A 21,828-nucleotide genomic window follows, 5' to 3' on the forward strand; every position below is an offset into this window, starting at 1 on the left:
TTCGTGGTATCCAATTGGTAGTTACAGTCTTGTCTCATCGCTGCAACTCCCGTACGGACTCGGGAGAGGTCGATAGCCATGCGACCTCCTAAACACAACCCAACCAAGCTGCACTGCTTCTTGACACAATGCCCACTTAACCCGGAAGCCAGCTGCACCAACATGTCGGAGGAAACACTGTACACTTGGAGACGGTGTCAGTGTGCACTGCTCCCAGCCCACCACAGGAGTCACTAGTGCGTGATGGGATAAGGACATCCCTGCCGGCCAAACCCTCCCCTAACCCGGACGACGCTGGGCCAATTGTGCACCACCCCATGGGTCTCCTGGTTGCAACAGAACCTGGACTCGAACCTAGAATCTCTAGTGGCGCAGGCCACTGCGCCACTCGGGAGGCCCCATCTCTTAGTATTATATGTTGCTGTCGCTTGTCTACCCTCCTCTCTCGTCCTGTCCTAATTGTAAAAAGTGTCAAAGTAAACAATTGTTTTAATAGTAATTGTCACAGGCTTTTTCAACTCACCTGCAAATTCTTTGCAAACCATGTTTTACTTTTTAACAGTCTGTTTTTCACCTCTTATCATTTGTGCAAATAAATACAACTAATTAGAATCTATACAGCAGCTTGATGTGATACAGTCTACGGTGTGCTCAATCCACCTCTTCTCTCTCCATCTGCCCTCTTCTATCACTTTCTCTGTGTCTTGTCTGTTGCTGTCTGTGTCGTGTCTGTTGCTGTCTCAGGTTCTTATTTGTTACTGTCTCCTTTGTCTATCCTCTTCTGTTAGGGCCTGTTCTGTTCTTCTGGTGTCACTCTCCATCCCCTATTTTTCTGTTGCTGTCTTTGTGTCTTGTCTGGTGTGTCTCTCCATCATCTACTCTTCGATTGGTGTCTCTGTGGCTTGTCTGGTGTGTCTCTCCATCATCTACTCTTCGATTGGTGTCTCTGTGTCTTGTCTGGTGTGTCTCTCCATCATCTACTCTTCGATTGGTGTCTCTGTGGCTTGTCTGGTGTGTCTCTAGTTTTGCAATCCAAAACGGTCAAGGGGATACTGGGGTAACTTAAATTGTTTTGGGTCTGTGTCTGGGTTCACCTAAATCATCCTCTTCCTACCATTTGCCCCTGACTGCTGCTGTTCTAAGTGCTCCGCTGGCCTGCTGTTCTCATCTGCCCTCCCCCTTGGTTCATATGAAAGGTAGCAAGGAAGAGGTGCTACGTCTTTAGTTAGTTTTAAAGGGTGACTGCACTTCCTGATTGGGCATCGTTTTAGATTTTGTTAATTAAGAAACGCTAGCGACCATGACTGAATTCAAATGTGAGTTGGTTTCGGGGTGTGGTTTGATGTGGGTGTCTCGTGTGTATATTCGCAGGTGGGAAGAGTTAGACAAATTATTTAGCCAATTAGCTGGTGTGCAACTTGACTTGACTTTGGATAGCCTATCTCTGGGGCTAGTTAGGGAACGTTAATAAATGTAAATAAGACAATATTTTTATGTTGCACACCTTTTAGTTTTCTCATTAAATGCTTTCAATATTTGTATATGAATTTCTACAACTTATAGTTGGTTTAAGGTTTTTAAGTAATTGACATTTGGAGCTATTGGAATTTTAACATATTGTCCCATGTGCATTGTGTAATTTACCGATGGTCCCTAAAACTAGCCCCATAGGGATATCCAATGTTCACCCAAATTTACCACAGGCATTACGATCGGGTTACATGCAGCTGCACTCCAAATGTATGATTACTTGTGTGCTGCCAGCTGTGGGCATATGGGCAGGATTGAAACAAACCCAACCTTCATTTACTGTACATTGTTATGCTGTCATGACCAGAAGTCACACAAAACTGCATTTTGGACGAGACTAACTTTATGACCAAAATTATGCTATTTACACTTTGTAGTCAATTTTGACACTAGAATAAATGTGTTTGACTCATATCGATGCCACATAAGCTGTTTTCTAAATGAGAAGTTGGTTTAAGTTTTTTTAGTTGCTCTTTAAAGTTACTGTATACCAACATGACCATGGCAACTCAACTGTCAAAAAAAACGCAAGAGTCTGCGTAACAAGTTTGTTTATTTGTCATATACACAATATATCAATGGAGCGCACAGTGCAATGAAATGCTTCCTTGCAGGTTGACAATGCAACAAGAGTAATACAAATAAAAGCTCAATGAAATAATTTCACCAATTTAATAATGGACAGTTTATTAATTGTTATAAAGACTATATGGAAATAACAGACATGAGCCAACCATTAACCGCTACCTACAGAAACACATCAAATACACTCGCTGGATATAAACACTTTTCCTAATAACATGACTTATATCAACATCCTTAGCTTTCCCATTCACCAAATATACTATTAAATAACTCTGATTGATACCCAATAGCTTAAGGATGCTGAGCGCTAACGCTAGCTTATTAGCATTTGCCAACCCTTATGCTGAGGCCGGGAGACTAGCTATATTGAACAAAAATATAAATGCCACATGTAAAGTGTTGGTCCGATCCCAGAAATGTTCCATACGCACAAAAAGCTAATTTCTTAAAAATTGTGCACAAATTTGTTTACATTCCTGTAAGTGAGCATTTCTCCATTGCCAAGGTAATCCATCCACCTGACAGGTGTGGCATATCAAGAAGCTGATTAAACAGCATGATCTGGGCAGGCATAAGCTACAGACAACGAACACAATTGCATTTTATCAATGGCAATTTGAATGCACAGAGATACTGGGACGAGATCCTGAGGCTCATTGTCGTGCCATTCATCCGCCGCCATCACCTCATGTTTCAGCACGTCGAAAGGATTTGTACACAATTCCTGCGAGCTGAAAATGTCCCCTGCTGACTCCCCAGACATGTCACCCATTGAGCATATTTGGGATTCTCTGGATCATATGTAGACAGAGTGTTCCAGTTCCCGCCAATATCAAGCAACTTCGCACAGCCATTGGAGAGGAGTGGGACAACATTCCACAGGTTACAATCAACAGCCTGATCAACTCTATGCGAAAGAGATGTGTCGTGCTGCATGAGATAAATGGTGGTCACACCAGATACTGATTGGTTTTCTGATCCACGCCCCTACTTTTTTAAAGGTATGTGACCAACAGATGCATATCTGTATTCCCAGTCATGTCAAATACATAGATAAGGGCCAAATTAATTTATTTCAATTGACTGATTTCTTTATATGAACTGTAGCTCAGTAAAATGCCCTCCGACGAACCATTAAACAGGCAAAGCGTCAATACAGGACTAAGATTGAATTGTACTACACGAGCTGCCCATTGACACGAGCCTACCAGACGAGCTAAATTACTTCTCGTTTCGAGGCAAGTAACACTGAAACATGCAGGACAGCATCAGCTGTTCAGGACGACTGTGTGATCACACTCTCACCAGCTGATGTGAGTAAGACATTTAAACAGGTCAATATTCATATTCGTCTGTAGCCATGAGCCATGAGCTCACATCAACACCATTATCCCAGAAACCCTAGATCCACTCAATTTGCATACCGCCCAAACAGATCCACAGATGATGCAATCTCTATTGCACTGCACATGGTCCTTTCACACATGGACAAAAGGAACACTTATGTGAGAACGCTATTCTTCAACTACAGCTCAGCGTTTAACACCATCGTGCCCTCAAAGCTCATCACTAAGCTAAGGACCCTGGGACTAAACAACTCCCTCTGCAACTAGATCCTGGACTTTCTGACGGGCCGCCACCAGGTGGTAAGGGTAGGTAACAACACATCCACCACACTGATCCTCAACACGGGGGCCCCTCAGGGGTGTGTGCTCAGTCCCCTCCTGTACTCCCTGTTCACGCATGACTGCACAGCCAGGCACGACTCCAACACCACCATTAAGTTTTCCGATGACAAAACAGTGGTAGACATGATCACCGACAAGACAGCCTATAGGGAGGAGGTCAGAGACCTGGCCGTGTGGTGCAAGGACAACAACCTCTCCCTCAATGTGATCAAGACAAAGGAGATGATTGTGGACTTCAGGAAAAGCAGGACTGAGCACGTGCCCCATTCTCAACGACGGGGCTGTAGTGGAACAGTTTGAGAGCTTCATGTTCCTTGTGTCCACATCCCCAACAAACTAACATGGTCCAAGCACACCAAGACAGTCCTAGACCAAGACAGTCCTAAAACCTATTCCCTCTCAGGAGACTGAAAAGATTTGGCATGGGTCCTCAGATCCTCAAAAGGTTCTACAGCTGCACCATCGAGAGCATCCTGACAGGTTGCATCTCTGCATGGTATGGCAACTGCTCTGCCTCCGACCACAAGGCACTACAGAGGGTAGTGAATACGGCCCAGTACATCACCGGGGCCAAGCTTCCTGCCATCCAGGACCTCTATGCCAGGCGGTGTCAGAGGAAGGCCCTAAGAATTGTCAAAGACTCCAGCCACCCTAGTCATAGACTGTTCTCTCTGCTACTGCACGGCAAGCGGTACCGGAGTGCCAAGTCTAGGTCCAAGAGGCTTCTAAACTGCTTCTACCCCCAGGCCATAAGACTTCTGAACATCTAATCAAATGGCTACCCAGACTATTTGCATTGCCCCCCCCACTCCACCCCTTCTACGCCGCTGCTACTCTGTTATTATCTATGCATAGTCACTTTAATAACTACCTACATGTTCATATTACCTCGACTAACCAGTGCCCCCGCACATTGACTCTGTACCGGTACCCCCTGTATATAGCCTCGCTATTGTTATTTGTTGCATTGTTGGTTAAGGGCTTGTAAGTAAGCATTTCACTGTAAGGTGAAACAATTTGATTTGATGTGGAGTTTATATTTTTGTTCAGTGTAGTTAGCTACCACCAACCCTCCACAAACCTGTGGCTAACTCTTCTGCTGCTAGACTGACTTTCTGGTTGTTATGCCCTATCCACCTCATTCCCTCTTGCTTCAACCTGCTCGTTCCAAACATCCAGACTCTCTGACTGAGTGACAGGGGTTTTGCTTAGTGACGCAAATGACATCTATTGGTGCTTTTCAAGACAACTGGGAACTTAAAAAAAAAAGTTTTTCCCGAGTTTTTTCCGAGTTCCCAGTTGTTTTGAACACGGCACAACCAGTGCTGTAGGGGTGGGGGACGTGAGCGGTCCACTGCGTTGTGAAATCTCAACCAATCACACCAGGCACCGCGTCACTCCCGGGGCTCGCAGTGCCTACTGCCTAGCGCAGTATATTGTATTGTTGATTTTTGTAATTCAAATTTGTCAGTAATTATTTTTGTTATACTGCATAGTGCAAGTGATGTGGCTTATGGAAACTCATATCATACTGAAAAAATAAATAAACATTGGTCAGGTGAAGCAACAGCTGGTGTCATTCTGGAAGTGGAGGAGAGAAGCGTTCACAGCAATGTACTCCATCTGGAAGCCTCCTGCGACTACAGATGCATCGGACAGGAACTTTAGTGTCATCACATTCCCTGTGGGAGAGAGAAACGGGGAAAGGTGACAGGGTTATCAATGAAAACACCTATAATTGGAAATCAATAAACAATTGATGATTCAAAAAAGGTTATCAATGCCAGACATTTACTGTAGCTTTTTGATCTATAATAATAGCATTTAATATGGTAATAAAATAGGAATGTGTTTGTGCATACCTGTGCTTATGAGGTCATCTGGTAAATAATCTCCACAGTACCTGGAAATAATAAATATATTTACTTGATAGTAGATCAACATGGTCAAACAGTAGCCTATGTTATGACAGTATGTTGTGGGAAAAGACATGAGTCTTACGAGTCTATGTGAGCATCAATACATTTAGTACAATGCAACTTTCTATCATCTTGGATAAGACTAACAACCCAGATAAACCATTACAACGTGAACGCAACAAACTAAAACTAAATGTAAAGGAACATTCCATCAAAACCTAGATCCTCACCTCCCGGCGAAGCCAGAGATGTCGTCATAACTGTCATAGATCTCCAGGTAGTCTGCTAGACAGGCCGTGTCCTCCTCCACGTCGAACTCCAGGAAGTGCAGGCGTATCCTCTGTCCGTAGCGCACGCGGATGTGCCAGTAGCAGATCTGCTCATCCTGGTACTCCTCTGGGTAACCGGGTGACTGGATGATCCTTTGCTGATCTGTCAGAGTACCTCCACACTCCTTCGCTGTGGACCAGGAGACAGAAGGAGATAGGATGAGGAAATATACTGAAGCGATAAAAGCTAACTTTATATATTAGATGATAGATGAATAGTTTAGCGGATTAAATAAGACTTTAATGGGTAATGTCCATAGATAAAAGTTAAGCGAATATTCTGCACATGTCACGCCCTGGCCTTAGTATTCTTTGTTTTCTTTATTATTTTAGTTAGGTCAGGGTGTGACATGGGTATTTATGTGGGTTTTGTAGTGTCCAGGGTGATTGTAAGGTTTAGGGGGTTTATTTAGAGTAGTTGGGTTTATGTTTAGTATAGTTGTCTAGCAGTGTCTATGTTGTGTGTAGTTGTCTAGGAAAGTCTATGGTTGCCTGAATGGGTTCCCAATTAGAGACAGCTGGTTTCTGTTGTCTCTGATTGGGAGCCATATTTAAGGTAGCCATAGGCTTTAGTTTGTTGTGGGGAATTGTCTATGTCTAAACGTTAGTAGCTTGTGTGTGCACTTTCGTTTTGTAGCTTCACGGTCGTTTGTTGTTTTGTTAGTTTGTAAGTGTTTTGTTTCGTGTTACCTTCTTCAAAATAAAAAGAAGATGTATTTTCCACGCGCTGCATGTTGGTCCTCACTCTCTCCAAAAGACGATCGTGACAGCACACTAGCTGTTGCTTTAGACTCTAGAGTAATGATATCATATAAGCAAAACATTTCAGCAAAAACTATCATTATGTATTACTACATCAGTGTATTACATTTGCTGTCATCATAAGTAAATGCATTACGATAATTTAAAATATGGGAATGATGTTTTGTTTATGTTGTTCTCTCTGATGTGACCACTGAATGAAGATAGGAGGCCCCTAACTTTATTTCTGAGTGGCGCAGCAGTCTCAGGCAGTGTCATAACTGTGCGTGACCGAGAGTCCCGTGGGGCGGCGTATTATTTGGCCCATGTCGTCCGGGTTAGGGGAAGGTTTGGCCTGGCCGGTGGGGCTTTACTTGGCTCATCGCACTCTAGCAATTACTTGTGGTGGGCTGGGCTCCTACAGTCTGAATTCAGTCATCATTTGAACACTTTCCTCCAACACATTGGTGCAGCTGGCATCCGGGTTAAGGAGCGCGGTTTAAAAGGGTCATGTTTCATAGGACGCATGACTCGACCTTCGCCTCTCCCAAGCCCATTGGGGGGTTGCAGCAATGAGACAATATCGTAATTGGATCGCAATTAGATTTCACAAAGTTGGGGAGAAAAAGGGGAGTAAAATACAAAAAAAGAGACTCCTTTGTCTTCTGAATGAACACAATTCCCTCCACATGTGCAGTTGGGTGAACATTAAATCAAAAGCTCCCCTAGATCCCCAGGATTTGTAGAGGGAAAATTAATGTAATTAAGAGTTTTTTTAATGCAATTCAACCGTAATTTATCAAATGTGAACCATACATCCTCAACGTCACAGGGAATTAGGGAGAAAATTTGTGCCGGTTTCTCAAATGACACCCTATTCCCTTTGTAGTGTACTACTTTATGACCAGGGCCACAGGCAGTATCACTCAAGGCAGCTATCTCATCCAATGAGGCAACCTCTTCCATGTTGAGTACAGTCATCACGTGGTGCCAACTATCATGTATCATTCTCCACCATGAAAACAGGCCCCAATACAGCTGTTTTGTCATGATTAATTAAATATTGTAAAAGTGTTGTAAATACATCCTTAATAGTTATAATGACTGGATAAATACTGAGTTCTTATCACATAAGGCCCCTAGAGTTAGAGTTTAAAGACTGGGTTCTTACCACAGATTTGATTTTGGTATTATCTAGAGTCAGACCATTAAGAGTTCAGTGTGTTCCTCTTTGGATTTACACCTCAACGTGTTGCTTTGCTACTTTATTCTATAAAGACTTAATGTATTTGATTGCCGTCAGTGGCATAACGCAGTTTCACAGGGCCCCCTGAAAAGTCAGAGCATGATAAAGAGGGGGGAGGCTGTGCAACCATTGGATAGTTTAAAGTGGATTTTTACAACATTACTTAAAGTTACATTTTTTTAATATCATATCGAGACAAATAACAGTCATTGGATATTAAGTGACTGTGTTCCCTGCTGGCTTTACACCTCAAAGTGTTGCTTTGCCGCTCCAATCTATAATGTACTAGATTTACATACAATCTAGAGATGTTCGGGCCATTTGGTTTCAGTTTGTCCCTAATAGGCTTTACATCTTGAAGTGTTTCTTTGCCTTACCCACAGACTTGTATAATTATTTGCTTCGGCCTCACCCTTCTATAAGACTGACACACCATTAAACAGTCCAGTCCCAGCTAGCACATAACGTTCTGAGAATCAAATGTTTCTTAGAGCTTGGTGAGAGCGTACAACCTTCCCACAACTTTCTGGGAATGGTGCAGGATAGTTGATTGGCTTTGGGAAATTCTCTGCACTTAAGGAACTTGACAAAATAACATTATTTTCTTGTGTAACGGATGTGAAATGGCTAGCTAGTTAGCGGGTACGCGCTAGTAGCATTTCAATCAGTTACGTCACTTGCTCTGAGACTTTAAGTAGGGTTGCCCCTTGCTCTGCAAGGGCCGCGGCTTTTGTGGAGCGATGGGTAACGACGCTTCGTGGGCGACCGTTGTTGATGTGTGCAGAAGTTCCCTGGTTCGCGCCCGTGTCGGGGCAAGGGGACGACGTAAAGTTATACTGTTACACTTGGTTATGCATTACTTTAACAGAATATTTCCAAAAATGTCAAACATGGTTACCTTTTATTAACATTTTTGTAATGTTCCAGGAACGTTTCCAACTGGTTTGACATTGGGAATGTTCTCAAATAGTTCAGAGAATGTTAAGAAACAACATTCTTCTGTGGGAATTTCAGTACTTCAGCATAATGTTTCCTACAGGATTCCTCATGGTTCTATTTAAAGTCATGTTCTTAAATTGTTCTGCGAATTTTAAAGGAAACGTTCTACTTTATTAATGTTCAGAGAAAGTTCTAAGATTTGTGTTTAAAAACATATACATTCCTTTCTCAGAGTCAACAAAACTCTCGAGCCTCTATCTTGTTAAGTGTGTTCAGGTGTGTTGGCCACGCCCACTAAATGGCAACACCTGATCGTAATGAATGCTTGTTTCCTTTGAAATGGGGTCTGTTTGAATAGACTAAAATGAACAGCTTTGTGTCAGTTAAAAAACATGGCATGCTAGCTCCATCCTGGTGGCGCAGTGAACTAATTCCATGGACAGAGAACAGAGAATTATATGTTCAAATCTCATAAAAAAAATTAATGTGTTTGCATGATTAATGCCTAAGGAAATTAACGTCCATGTGTCCTATCTGCAAGTAGTGTTATTAAAAGTATTGTTAAAAACATTAATTGAACATTTTAAGGTAGTTATTCAAAAAACTCCAAATCAAATCACATTTTTATTTGTCCCATGCTTTGTAAACACCAGGTGTAGACAAATGAAATGCTTACTTATTGGCCCTTCCCAACAATTCAGATTTATTTTATTTTTATAATAATAATAGAAAAAGATAATAACGCGAGGAATAAATACACAATGCGGAACGATAACTTGGCTATATACAGTACACGGGATACCAATACAGAGTCATGTGCAGGGGTATTAGGTAGATACAGGGCCTTCAGAAAGTTTTCATACACCTTGACTTATTCCACATTTTGTTGTGTAATGACAAAGTGAAAAGAATTATATATATATATAACATTTTTGCAAGTGTATTGAAAATAAAACACAGAAATATCTAATTTACTTAAGTATTCACACCCCTGAGTCAAAACATGTTAGAATCACATGGCAGCGATTACAGCTGTGAATCTTTCTGGGTACGTCTATAAGAGCTTTGCACACCTGGATATCATATTTGCACGTTATACTTTTTGAAATCCTTCAAGCTCTGTCAAGTTGGTTGTTGGTCATTACTAGACAGCCATTTCCAAGTCTTGCCATATATTTTCAAGCTGATTTAAGTCAAAGCAATTAGGTCACTCAGGAACATTCAATGTGGTCTTGGTAAACAACTCCAGTGTATATTTGGGCTTGTGTTTTAGGTTATTGTCCTGCTCAAAGGTGAATTTGTCTCCCAGTGTCTGTTGGAAAGCAGACTGATCCAGGTTTTCAAATAAAATAAAATTGTATTGGTCCCATATTTAGCAGATATTATTGCGGGTGTACCGAAATGCTTGTGTTCCTAGCTCCAACAGTGCAGTAGTATCTAACAATTCACAACAATACACAAATCTAAAAGTTTCCTCTAGGATTTTGCCTTTGCTTAGCTCTATTCTAGTTATTTTTATCCCCCCAAAAACTCCCTAGTCCTTACCAAAGACAAGCATACCCATTACATGATAGAGTCACCACCATGCTTGTAAATATGAAGAGTGGTACTCAGTGATGTGTTGTGTTGGATTTGCCTCAAACATAATGCTTTGTATTCAGGACATAAAGTGAATTTCTTTGCCACATTTTTTACAGTTTTACTTTAGAATGCATGTCTTGAATATTTGTATTCTGTACAGGTTGTCATTTAGGCTAGTATTGTGAAGTAACTACAATGTTGTTGATCCATCCTGTTTTCTCCTATTTTTTATTTATCTATATTTTTATTTAACCTTTATTTTACTAGGCAAGTCAGTTAAGAACAAATTCTTATTTACAATGACGGCCTACACCGGCAAAACCTGGACAACGCGGGGCCGATTGTGCGACACCCTATGGGACTCCCAGTCATGGCCGGTTGAGATACAGCCTGGATTCAAACCAGAATGTCTGTAGTGACGCCTCTAGCACTGAGATGCAGTGCCTTAGACGAAACTCACAGCCATTAAACTCAATAACTGTTTTAAAGTCCCCATTGGCCTCCAGCAACTGAGTTAGGAAGGACGCCTGTATGTTCGTAGTGACTGGGTGTATTGATACACCATCCAAAGTGTAATTAATAATGCTCAAAGGAATATTCAATATCTGCTTTTTTTAAACCCATCAATAGGTGCCTTTCTTTGCAAGGCATTTGAAAACCTCCCTGGTCTTTGTGGTTGAATCTGTGTTTGAAATTCACTGCTTGACTGAGGGACCTTGCAGATAATTGTATGTGTGGGGTACAGAGATGAGGTAGTCATTCAAAAATAGTTAAACACTATTATTGAACACAGAGTGAGTCCATGCAACTTATTATGCAAATTTTTACTCCTGAAAATGTGAATACTTTCTGAAGGCACTGTATGTACCTATAATTTCCATTCTCAGAGCGTTAATAAAACCACCCGGGAACATTTAAGGAACCAGAGTAAAATGTTCTCAGAACCTCCCTGCAACCTAAAAATAAATGTTCCCAGAACAGGCTAAATGTTCACGTCTGTTCTCAGAAAGTTTAAAAAACATTCAGTTTTACCAGTCAGGAAACGTATGGCTTCATTCCCACAACCAATGTGAAACCAAAAATATACGTTCCCACAACTTCCAAGGAACCAAATGTGCTAGCTGGGGCTCTCTCCAGTAGCATGTCAGCAAGGATGCACCACTTTAGAGCCACTCCAGAAACTTAACCAACCAAACCTTCGTACAAATTTCACAGGCAGCTACCCGGGTGTTTATATGAATAATTTTGCTTTTGCAACCCTTTCCAGATATACTGAGAGGAAAATGAACGTAATTAACAAGAAAACAATCTTCATCTCCATCTATGAGCCGAGTTAGGGAAATGAATCAATGTTTAGTTGGCTGTTGGTGTTATTTTGCTTCCTGTCCTAGATCATGACAGCTCAAAGGCGTTTAGGTCTCGCTCCATCTGCAAGGCTTTGGTGAATCATCTGGAGTGTAGAGGTTAACAGCCGTACGCCACCCCATCGCTCATAGGTCAGACTATCGCCAGTATCCCGCCTTACTAGTGATGGGGTGAGTCCTTATCCAGAAACCACAACCCCCCTGGACCCTGCCAATGGCCCTTTGGAGGAGCCCTCACCCAGATTCAGGGACCACAACCCCCTGCCCACGTACAGTCAATAGCTCCCCTGGTACATAAGGCGACATGTCATGAACCAGAAGAAACTTTACAACTCTGACCGTGTGTGCCCTAGCCTCGCCCATTGGAAACCACACCAGACACTTAACTCATATGGTGGACCATCATGGTCCATTAAACCAACACAGAGGATTGCATAAACCTCCCATTTGTCATGTTTTTACTACTCACAGTTGGGGTTGTAGCAGTAGACGTCCCATCTCTCACTCTTGTTCAACCTGTACCCATAGTTGATGACGCCAACCCTGCCGAAACCACAGTTGGCACCGGCTTTGACGATAGGGTAGCCCACACGTCCTTTGTCATACCATCCAGCCGCACACACATGTAAACCTAAGAAAGAGGGGCAAAAAGTTAGCCTGGTAACCAATCTGAAAGTTTCCCGTTGTTTCCATGCTAAGAAAGAGTGTCACTGATAAAACCATAAGAGAGCTTGGTTTATAGAGCTAGCATCCATCCCCGTCTTAGTACCACAGATAAAACACTAACAGAAGATCAAGGGAATATTGGATTACACCAGCCATTCGGCTTAGTCATATCCTTAAAACAAAACCAAGTCTTTGGAAATGCTATTGTCCCTGTCAAAAATGTGTTTTCCAGTGACTTTGCATCTGCAATTACAAGCAGTCCATTGATGTGGGGGATGTGGATGGTTGGTGGACGGTGGGGGTAAAGCATAATGAACTCCAATGTATCTTAAAAGCCTCCAGTCACAATCAGCGGACCACAGTCAGTCAGGAAAGGCAAGAGAGATACACTCAGGGCTCCTAGGTTGATTGGCCATAGTGCAGCTCAGCTCTAACCACAGACAGACGAGTAGTGGTTTCCAAATGCCAGATCCTGAGTTCCAGGGCCTGATCGGGCTTCAATCTGTCTGCCATCCATGGGAACAGCATCGTTACCCAGCTAGGCAGGTGTTATCGTTCTTACAATACGAGAGGCCTCTGATCACAGCCAGACCAATTCCCTCCCCACCCCTTGGTTCTAACCCTTCAATGTTTGTAGAGCTGTAAAGTGCAGGTAATATGGTGGCAGGGCCACTCCCTTACACTGCTTATTTACCCTTCAGATCTGCAAACATCAAAGGGTTAGGCCCAAGGGGAAGGGATAGGGAGTGAATTGGGACCGGCTGCAGTTCCACAGAGCAACGGGCTGTAGGAGCTGTAGTTGCAAGATGTCTTTGATTGATTTCATGGGAGAAAGGCAAGATAAACACACCTCTTCCTGCCATTGCTTGACCAGTGATACTAGTGACCACATGTTTGGCTAATATAAACTGGGTACATGTGTGCTTAGGTAAACTTTGAGGCATCGTTAATCAACAGTGGTAATGGCATTTTGTAAACTCAGGGCTCAGGGGCCACTCATGAACTGCCAGTGCTTATGTTGAAAGTCATTGACATTGATAGAATATAATTGGCAACATTGTGCTGCTTGTGAGTTATGTTCCTCCAGACTCTTTGTCTGGTAAATTCAGAGAGAAGGAGAGAGAGAGACAGAGATAGAGAAAGCACCACCACCTCCAGTTTGGAGGGGATGGGGTATAGGGGAGTTATTGCATTGCAAACCTATCTGACGAGCAGCCTCCAGTTGATCGTAAGTGGCCAGTGTCCCTCCTTCGTATTTGCACACGGCCTTGGCTTCCTTATAAGTCAGCTGGTATCTCCCTTTACGCGATTCCCTGTGGTAGACTCCGGCGGCTTGCTCTGTCCAGGAAAAAGCAACTCAAATCAAGTTTTATTGGTCGTGGACACAGTTTGCAGATGTTATCGCAGGTGCATCGAAATGCTTATGTTTGCTCCAAGAGTGCAGTAATACCTAACAATACAAAACACGCACAAATAAAAATTAAACAATTAAGGAACTAAGAAATATCAGAACGAGCAATGTCAGAGTCTGGAATTTAAATATACTGTATATGTTTAGACAGTATATGAATAGAAAATGTGTGTACAGCAGTAATAATATATAGAATGAGCCTCGACTAGAATACAGTATATACATACGAAGTGGGTAAAACAGCATGTAAACATTATTAAAGTGACCAATGTTCAATGACTATGTACATCGAGCAGTAGTCTCTAGGTGCAGGGTACAGTACCAGGTGGTAGATGGCTAGTAACAGTGACTAGGTTCAGGGCAGGGTACTGGGCAGAGGATGGCTAGTGGTGACTACTTAACAGTCTGATGGCCTGGAGATAGAAGCTGTTTTTCCAGTCTCTTGGTCCCAGCTTTGATGCACCTGTACCGTCTCCGCCTTGTAGATGGTCGCAGGGTGAACAGGCCGTGGCTCGGGTGGCTGAGGTCCTTGATGATATTCTTGGCCTTCCTGTGACACTGGGTGCTGTAGATGTCCTGGAGGGCAAGCAGTGTGCCCGTGTTGATGCATTGGGCTGACTGCACCACCCTCTGGAGAGCACTGTGCTTGCAGATGGTGCAATTGCCATACCAGGTGGTGATACAGCCTGACAGGATGCTCTCAATAGTGCATTTGTAGAAGTTTGTGAGGGTCTTAGGGTCCCTTAGGAATTTCTTCAGCCTCCTTGCACCTTCTTCACCACACTGTCTGTGTGGGTGGACCATTTCATGTTGTCAGTGATGTGCCCGCAGAGGAACTTGAAGATTTTCACCCTCTCCACTCCCCGTCAATGGGTGCGTGCTCTCTCTGCTGCCTTCTGAAGTCCACGATCAGCTCCTTCGTTTTGTTGACGTTAAGGGAGAGGTTATTTTCCTGGCACCACTCCGCCAGAATCCTTACCTCCTCCCTGTAGGCTGTCTCGTCGTTGTTAGTAATCAGGCCTACTATCGTTGTATCATCTGCAAACTTGATGATTGAGTTGGAGACGTGTGTGACTCTGCAGTCATGGGTGATCAGGGAGTACAGCAGGGGGCTGAGCACCCACCCTTGAGGGGCCCCCGTATTGAGGATCAGCGTAGCGGAGGTGTTATTGCCTACCTTCACCACCTGGGTTAGCCCGTCAGGAAGTACAGGACCCAGTTGCACAGGGCAGGGTTCAGACCCAGGGCCCCAAGCTTAGCGATGAGCTGGGAGGACACTATGGAGTTGAAGACTGAGCTGTAGTTGATGAACAGCATCCTTACATAGATATTCCTCTTATCCAGACACGATAGGGAAGTGTGCAGTGCAATGGTGATCTGTAGGGCCGATATGGGTGTCGGGTAAGGTGTAGGGAATATGTTCCGTAACTAGCCTCTCAAAGCACTTCATGATGACAGAAGTGAGTACTACGGGGAGGTAGTCATTTTATTGGATGACTGTCATTCATATTCCATTCAGCACTACAGTGAGACACAACTACAACAATACGTATCCAGGCAACAGAAAACAAGCAGAAAATATTCTGTTTTACAAGATTGGAGGCAAGCAAAGTGGCTTCAGACTAAGTCCAAAGCGGAAGAAAAGAAACATGAAACACACGGTGGATAGGCCAAAATCTTTCAACTCTAACATGTTGTGACTGGATAGAAACCCTTAGGACAGAAGCTTAGTGTTTGTAATCTCCCTGTTGGAAGTGGCCATTCCCTATGGGGAGTCCTCCTTTGAGGCTGTTTTGATATCACGCATGCATGACCTTGTAGGACTTGGAGTGCACTCCAAATTAGCTATGAACTAATGTTTTCACCTACTAGTCAAACTGTCCCTCCAAGGTGCCTTGTGAGGTGGTGCCTCGTTCTCATTATAAGCTCAGAGTGTGGTGTATCTCACTATTACCAGAACCAAATGATATAGGAGGTTTGGGTCACATGACATATTACTGTAAACATGCAGTTAAGTTTGTGTGTTCCAGATGGGTGTAGGTCTGGCAGGCAAGTCGAGCTCATTAACTCTTATCTGAAGAAGCCTTTACGACATATTCCATTAAAATGGGTTGGGGCACTATAACATTATTAGACAATAAACACACTGGTCTATAAACTGAGTGTTCAAGGGCAGATGTTATAGCAGTCTCTGTGTTACAAAAGAAATGTGCAGAGTCTTCAAACTGATATAACACTCTGTCCTTGTTCTTTCATTGCTACAGTGGTGTAAAGTACTTCAGTAAAAATACTTTAAAGTACTACTTAAGTAGTTTTTTTTGGTATCTGTACTTTACTATATATATTTTTGACGACTTTTACTTCACTTCATTCCTAAAGAAAATAATGTACTTTTTACTTCATACACTTTCCCTGACACCCAAAAGTACTCGTTACATTTGCAATGCTTAGCATCACAAGAAAGTGGTCCAATTCACTCAGTTATCAAGAGAACATCCCTGGTCATCCCCACTGCCACTGATCTGGAGGACTCACTAAACACAAATGCTTCGTTTGTAAATGATGTCTGAGTGTTGTAGTGTTCCCCTGGCTATCTGTAAATGATGTCTGAGTGTTGAAGTGTGCCTCTAGCTATCTGTAGATGATGTCTGAGTGTTGAAGTGTGCCTCTAGCTATCTGTAAATGATGTCTGAGTGTTGAAGTGTGCCTCTAGCTATCTGTAAATGATGGCTGAGTGTTGAAGTGTGCCTCTAGCTATCTGTAAATGATGGCTGAGTGTTGAAGTGTGCCTCTAGCTATCTGTAAATGATGGCTGAGTGTTGAAGTGTGCCTCTAGCTATCTGTAAATGATGGCTGAGTGTTGAAGTGTGCCTCTAGCTATCTGTAAATGATGGCTGAGTGTTGAAGTGTGCCTCTAGCTATCTGTAAATGATGGCTGAGTGTTGAAGTGTGCCTCTAGCTATCTGTAAATGATGTCTGAGTGTTGAAGTGTGCCTCTAGCTATCTGTAAATGATGGCTGAGTGTTGAAGTGTGCCTCTAGCTATCTGTAAATGATGGCTGAGTGTTGAAGTGTGCCTCTAGCTATCTGTAAATGATGGCTGAGTGTTGAAGTGTGCCTCTAGCTATCTGTAAATGATGGCTGAGTGTTGAAGTGTGCCTCTAGCTATCTGTAAATGATGGCTGAGTGTTGAAGTGTGCCTCTAGCTATCTGTAAATGATGTCTGAGTGTTGTAGTGTGCCCACAGCTATCTGTAAATGATGTCTGAGTGTTGAAGTGTGACTCTAGCTATCTGTAAATTATGTCTGAGTGTTGAAGTGTGCCTCTAGCTATCTGTAAATGATGTCTGAGTGTTGTAGTGTTCCCCTGGCTATCTGTAAATGATGTCTGAGGGTTGTAGTGTGCCCCTGGCTATCTGTAAATTATGTCTGAGTGTTGTAGTGTGCCCCTGGCTATCTGTAAATATAAAACATATTTCAAAAAAAGAACATTATGCCATCTGATTTTCTTATTATAAGTAATTTGAAATTATTCATACTTTTACTTAAGTATATTTTGCAATTAGATTGATTTTTGAAACTTAAGTATATTTAAAACCAAATACTTTTAGACTTTTACTGAAGTAGTATTTCTCTGGTTGACTTTACTTGAGTCATTTTCTACATAGATATCTTTACTTTTACTCAAGTATGACATTTTGATACGTTTTCCACCACTGCAATGCTACGCCGTAAACTGAACACTGAAATAATGTTCTGAAGTTTGCACAGCTTTCTTGTTCATGTGTGTTTATTGTCCCTCGGACAAAATGAAGTAGTGTGTTTGCAAGTCAACCTCATGCAGTGTTCAGTCATAAATATGCCGGTCTCCAACTCTACCCCTTACCTGAACACACATCACAGTGCTATGTGCCATTTAATAATGTTACATAACTGTAAAGATTATGTAGGCAAAGTTTTATCAGGAAAAATGCTAAATGTTTACAACCTTGTCAATAGCCTATGTTGTGCAGGATTGTGAGAGTATGTTGAAGATAAAGAGCTGTTAGAAAAGTGAACATAAAATAATACTTTTCTGACATATGGTAACGATAATTAGCCTAAATTTGGACACATCAAAGGGAAACCGTTGCCTCTTGTAGGTCTTTGTCCAAGCGACCCAACTTTTTGAAAGATCCAATGTGGCATAGTGGTTCTAAATATTACAACTGAACATTCCACAACCATCTTGTAAAATACAAACACAGACAACTTTCAGGAGAACGTCCTACAGAATGACAATGTTTGCAATTGTTGGCATGCATTAAAGTTACTTCTGAAATGAATCCTTGTTGAAAAGCAGCCTAATGATTTAAGGCTCCCAAAGTAACAAAGAAAGCGTGATTTACCCAGCCATATGGAGTTATGAAATATTCCATTTCTGAAGCCCCAGGCTTGCGCTTCCTTCAAGAGGAACCCAATGGCCCAGATGATAGCGAAGACTCTCATCCTCCTCTTGTACAGATCAGAGCTGTGCGCTGCGCTTTGATGTCCTCTGGCCAGCTGCTACCGTTCGCGCTGTGCTCGCTGCTCATCTGACAACTGGCATTTTAAAATGTTAGAGCCAATTTATGCTTGGTCCGAAATGTGGTCAGAGGCGCCGTGTGGATGGTGTGACGCAATTGCGGAACCTCTGGAGGCATGTAGAAGCCAAATTGACTCGCGTGCACCTCTCAAATTTAACCCAGCTGTGTTGCAACATCACCTTCTGTTTCAGCATGATAATGCACGGCCCAATGTCCCAAGGATCTGTACACAATTCCTGGACGCTGAAAATGTCCGTTATTATTCCATGGCCTGCATACTCACCAGATACTCACTCTTTGGGCATATCTCAAATCAATTCAAATTATATTTGTCACATGCATTGAATACAACAGGTGTAAGTAGACCTTACCATGAAATGCTTACTTATTAGCCCTTAACCAACAATGCAGTTCAAGAAAGAGAATTAAGAAAATATTTACTAAATAAACTAAAGTAAACAATAAAATAAAAAGTAACTCAATAAAATAACAATAAAGTAGCAGAGGTAACTCCCTTTACCGTGGTGGTCCTCATGAGAGCCAGTTTCATCATAGTGCTTGATGGTTTTTACTGCACTTGAAGAATCTTTCCAAGTTCTTGAAATTTTCCAGATTGACTGACCTTCATGTCTTACAGTTGTCATGCCCTAATCTGCTTCACCTGTCTTTGTGATTCTCTCCACCATCCTCCAGGTGTCGCCCATCTTCTCTATTTTCCCTTGTGTATTTATACCTGTGTTCTCCTTTGGCTGTTGCCAGTTCATTTTGTTTGTAGAACCTACCAGCGTTTTGTTTCCCTGCTACTGCCTGTTTTCCTGCACCTGTTGTCTAATATCCCGGTTCTGACCATTTCGCCTGCCCTGACTCTGAGCCTGCCTGTCGTCCTGTACCTTTGCACCACTACTCTGGATTACCGACCTCTGCCTAACCTGACTCTGAGCCCGCATGCTGTCCTGTACCTTACACCCTTTCTGGATTATTTACCACTGCCTGCCTTGACCTTCCGTTTGTCAGCCCCTGTTCAAGGAATAAACTTTGTTTTCTTCAACACTGTCTGCACTTGTCATACTTTTAAACGTGATAAAAGTAATGATGTCTTTGCTTATTTGATCTGTTCTTGCCCTAATATGGACTTGATCTTTAACCAAATAGGGCTATCTTCTGTACATACCACCCCTACCGTACCTTGTCACAACACAACTGATTGGCTCAAACGCATTAAGAAGGAAAGAAATTCCACAAATGAACTATTAGGAAGGCACACCTGTTAATTTAAATGCATTCCAGGTGACCACCTCATGAAGCTGGTTGAGAGAATGTCAAGTGTCCAAAGCTGTCATCAAGGCAAAGGGTGGCTACTTTGAAGAATCTCAAATATAAAATATATATATTGATTTGTTTAACACTTTTTTGGTTACTACATGATTCCATATGTGTTACTTCATAGTTTTTTAAGCACACCCCTGTGGGGCCCCCCTGCTGAGTGTCAGCATCTCTCTCTCTCTACAACATGAAACACAGGAGGTTGGGTGTAGAGGAGAGAGGGATAAGGGAGTCTTTGTTTCCAGGCTGTTTGAACTGTGATGACTAACATCCTGACATCTTTGTGTGCCAAACTGGAGTTTTTTTTTTTTTCCTCTCTCTCTCTCTCTCTCTGGTTGAAATAGATTTTGTTTAAAGAAAATAAATACTACCACAAGTGCCAGGTGGGTGGGGTATGCACTTCTGGGACTATCCCATTGTTTCATTGTGCCCGCCAAGCTCAATCGAGCACAGCTTAAAACTTCTTATGGATGCAATCCCGCTAACTTTATATAAATAAAGTTCATATTTATATAAGAAAATCTGAGTTTACATTGGCGCATTACATTCACTAGTTCCAAAAACATCCAGTGATAGTGCATAGCCACATCGTTTCAACAGAAATACTCATCATAAATGTAAATGATAATACAAGTTATACACATGGAATTATAGATATACCTCTCCTTAATGCAACCGCTGTGTCAGATTTCAAAAAAACTTTACGGAAAAAGCAAACCATGCAATAATCTGAAATTAGCCGCCATGTTGGAGTCAACAGAAACCAGATAATACATGATAAATGTTTCCTTACCTTTGATGAACTTCATCAGAATGCAGTCCTAGGAATCCCAGGTCCACAATAAATGCTTGATTTGTTTCGATAATGTCCGTTATTTATGTCCAATTAGCTACTGGTTAGCGCGTTTGGTAAACAATTCCAAAGTCACAAAGCGCGTCCACTATAACGTGACGAAATGTCCAAAAGTTCCGTAACAGTCAGTAGAAACATGTCAAATGATGTATTGAATCAATCTTTAGAATGTTGTTAACATACATCTTGAATAACATTCCATCCGGAGAATTACATTGACTTCAGTTGAGCGATGGAACGGAGCTGCCTCTTACGTGAACACGCGTGTTCAATGCGTGGTCACCTCATGGCAGTGCTGAATCATTCCTGTCTCCTTCGGCCCCCCTTCACATTAGAGTCATCAGACAAAGTTCTATTGACTGTTGACATCTAGTGGAAGCCGTAGGAAGTGAAAACTCATCCATATCTTGCTGTAATTTCAAGGGGAGCTTGGTTGAAAATCTACCAGCCTCAGAAAAAACCCAAACAGGAAGTGGAACTTCTCAGGTTTTTGCCTGCCATATGAGTTCTGTTATACTCACAGACATAATTCAAACAGTTTTAGAAACTTCAGTGTTTTCTATCCAATACTACTAATAATATGCATATATTAGCAACTATGACTGAGGAGCAGGACGTTTACTCTGGGTACCTCTGTGCAGCTTTCATCCAAGCTACTCAATACTGCCCCTGCAGGCATAAGAAGTTAAAGGCCCAAGGTGAATGTTGAACTTTTGTTGCACACATATCCAGATGACGCTGCGTACTATTTTGTGCAAAAACGCTGTCAGTGTGTTTGAAGCGTAAGAGCTTTCATTGTCTGCTTATATGCCCCCTTTATTTATCTTACAGTTCTGACTTGGTGTACAGGAAGAATACTGAAAGAACGGCCCATGTTCTGAATTCTATCGCTGTACATTTCAAAAGTGCTGAACAAATATTTATATTGACTACATTTGTCCAAGCTCGCTCATTCATGGCTTTATCGAAGTTACGGATTGCCTCTTATCTGCTCGTCTCCTTATGCCATAGTTTGTATATCTCAATTGTCAGTAGAAACCACATTTGTTTAAGTTAGTCAGCCACATCAGCTACACTACCGGTCAAAAGT

At 42.2% G+C, this 21,828-nt stretch overlaps 1 protein-coding gene across 1 annotated transcript; it reads right to left on the reverse strand.

Annotated features, from left to right (window-relative positions):
- Nucleotides 1-2,064: 2,064 nt before the first annotated feature.
- Nucleotides 2,065-18,658, reverse strand: LOC129816607 (tumor necrosis factor-inducible gene 6 protein-like). Its single transcript, XM_055871299.1, has 6 exons — nucleotides 18,386-18,658; nucleotides 13,789-13,926; nucleotides 12,392-12,553; nucleotides 5,953-6,181; nucleotides 5,666-5,706; nucleotides 2,065-5,485 (listed from the first exon to the last, which is right to left on the reverse strand). The coding sequence occupies exons 1-6, from the start codon at nucleotides 18,483-18,485 to the stop codon at nucleotides 5,358-5,360; spliced, it is 798 nt and encodes a 265-aa protein (XP_055727274.1). The 5' UTR covers nucleotides 18,486-18,658; the 3' UTR covers nucleotides 2,065-5,357.
- Nucleotides 18,659-21,828: the final 3,170 nt, after the last annotated feature.

The sequence above is a fragment of the Salvelinus fontinalis genome, chromosome 19 (assembly GCF_029448725.1).
Source record: "Salvelinus fontinalis isolate EN_2023a chromosome 19, ASM2944872v1, whole genome shotgun sequence".
Classification (NCBI taxonomy): domain Eukaryota; kingdom Metazoa; phylum Chordata; class Actinopteri; order Salmoniformes; family Salmonidae; genus Salvelinus; species Salvelinus fontinalis.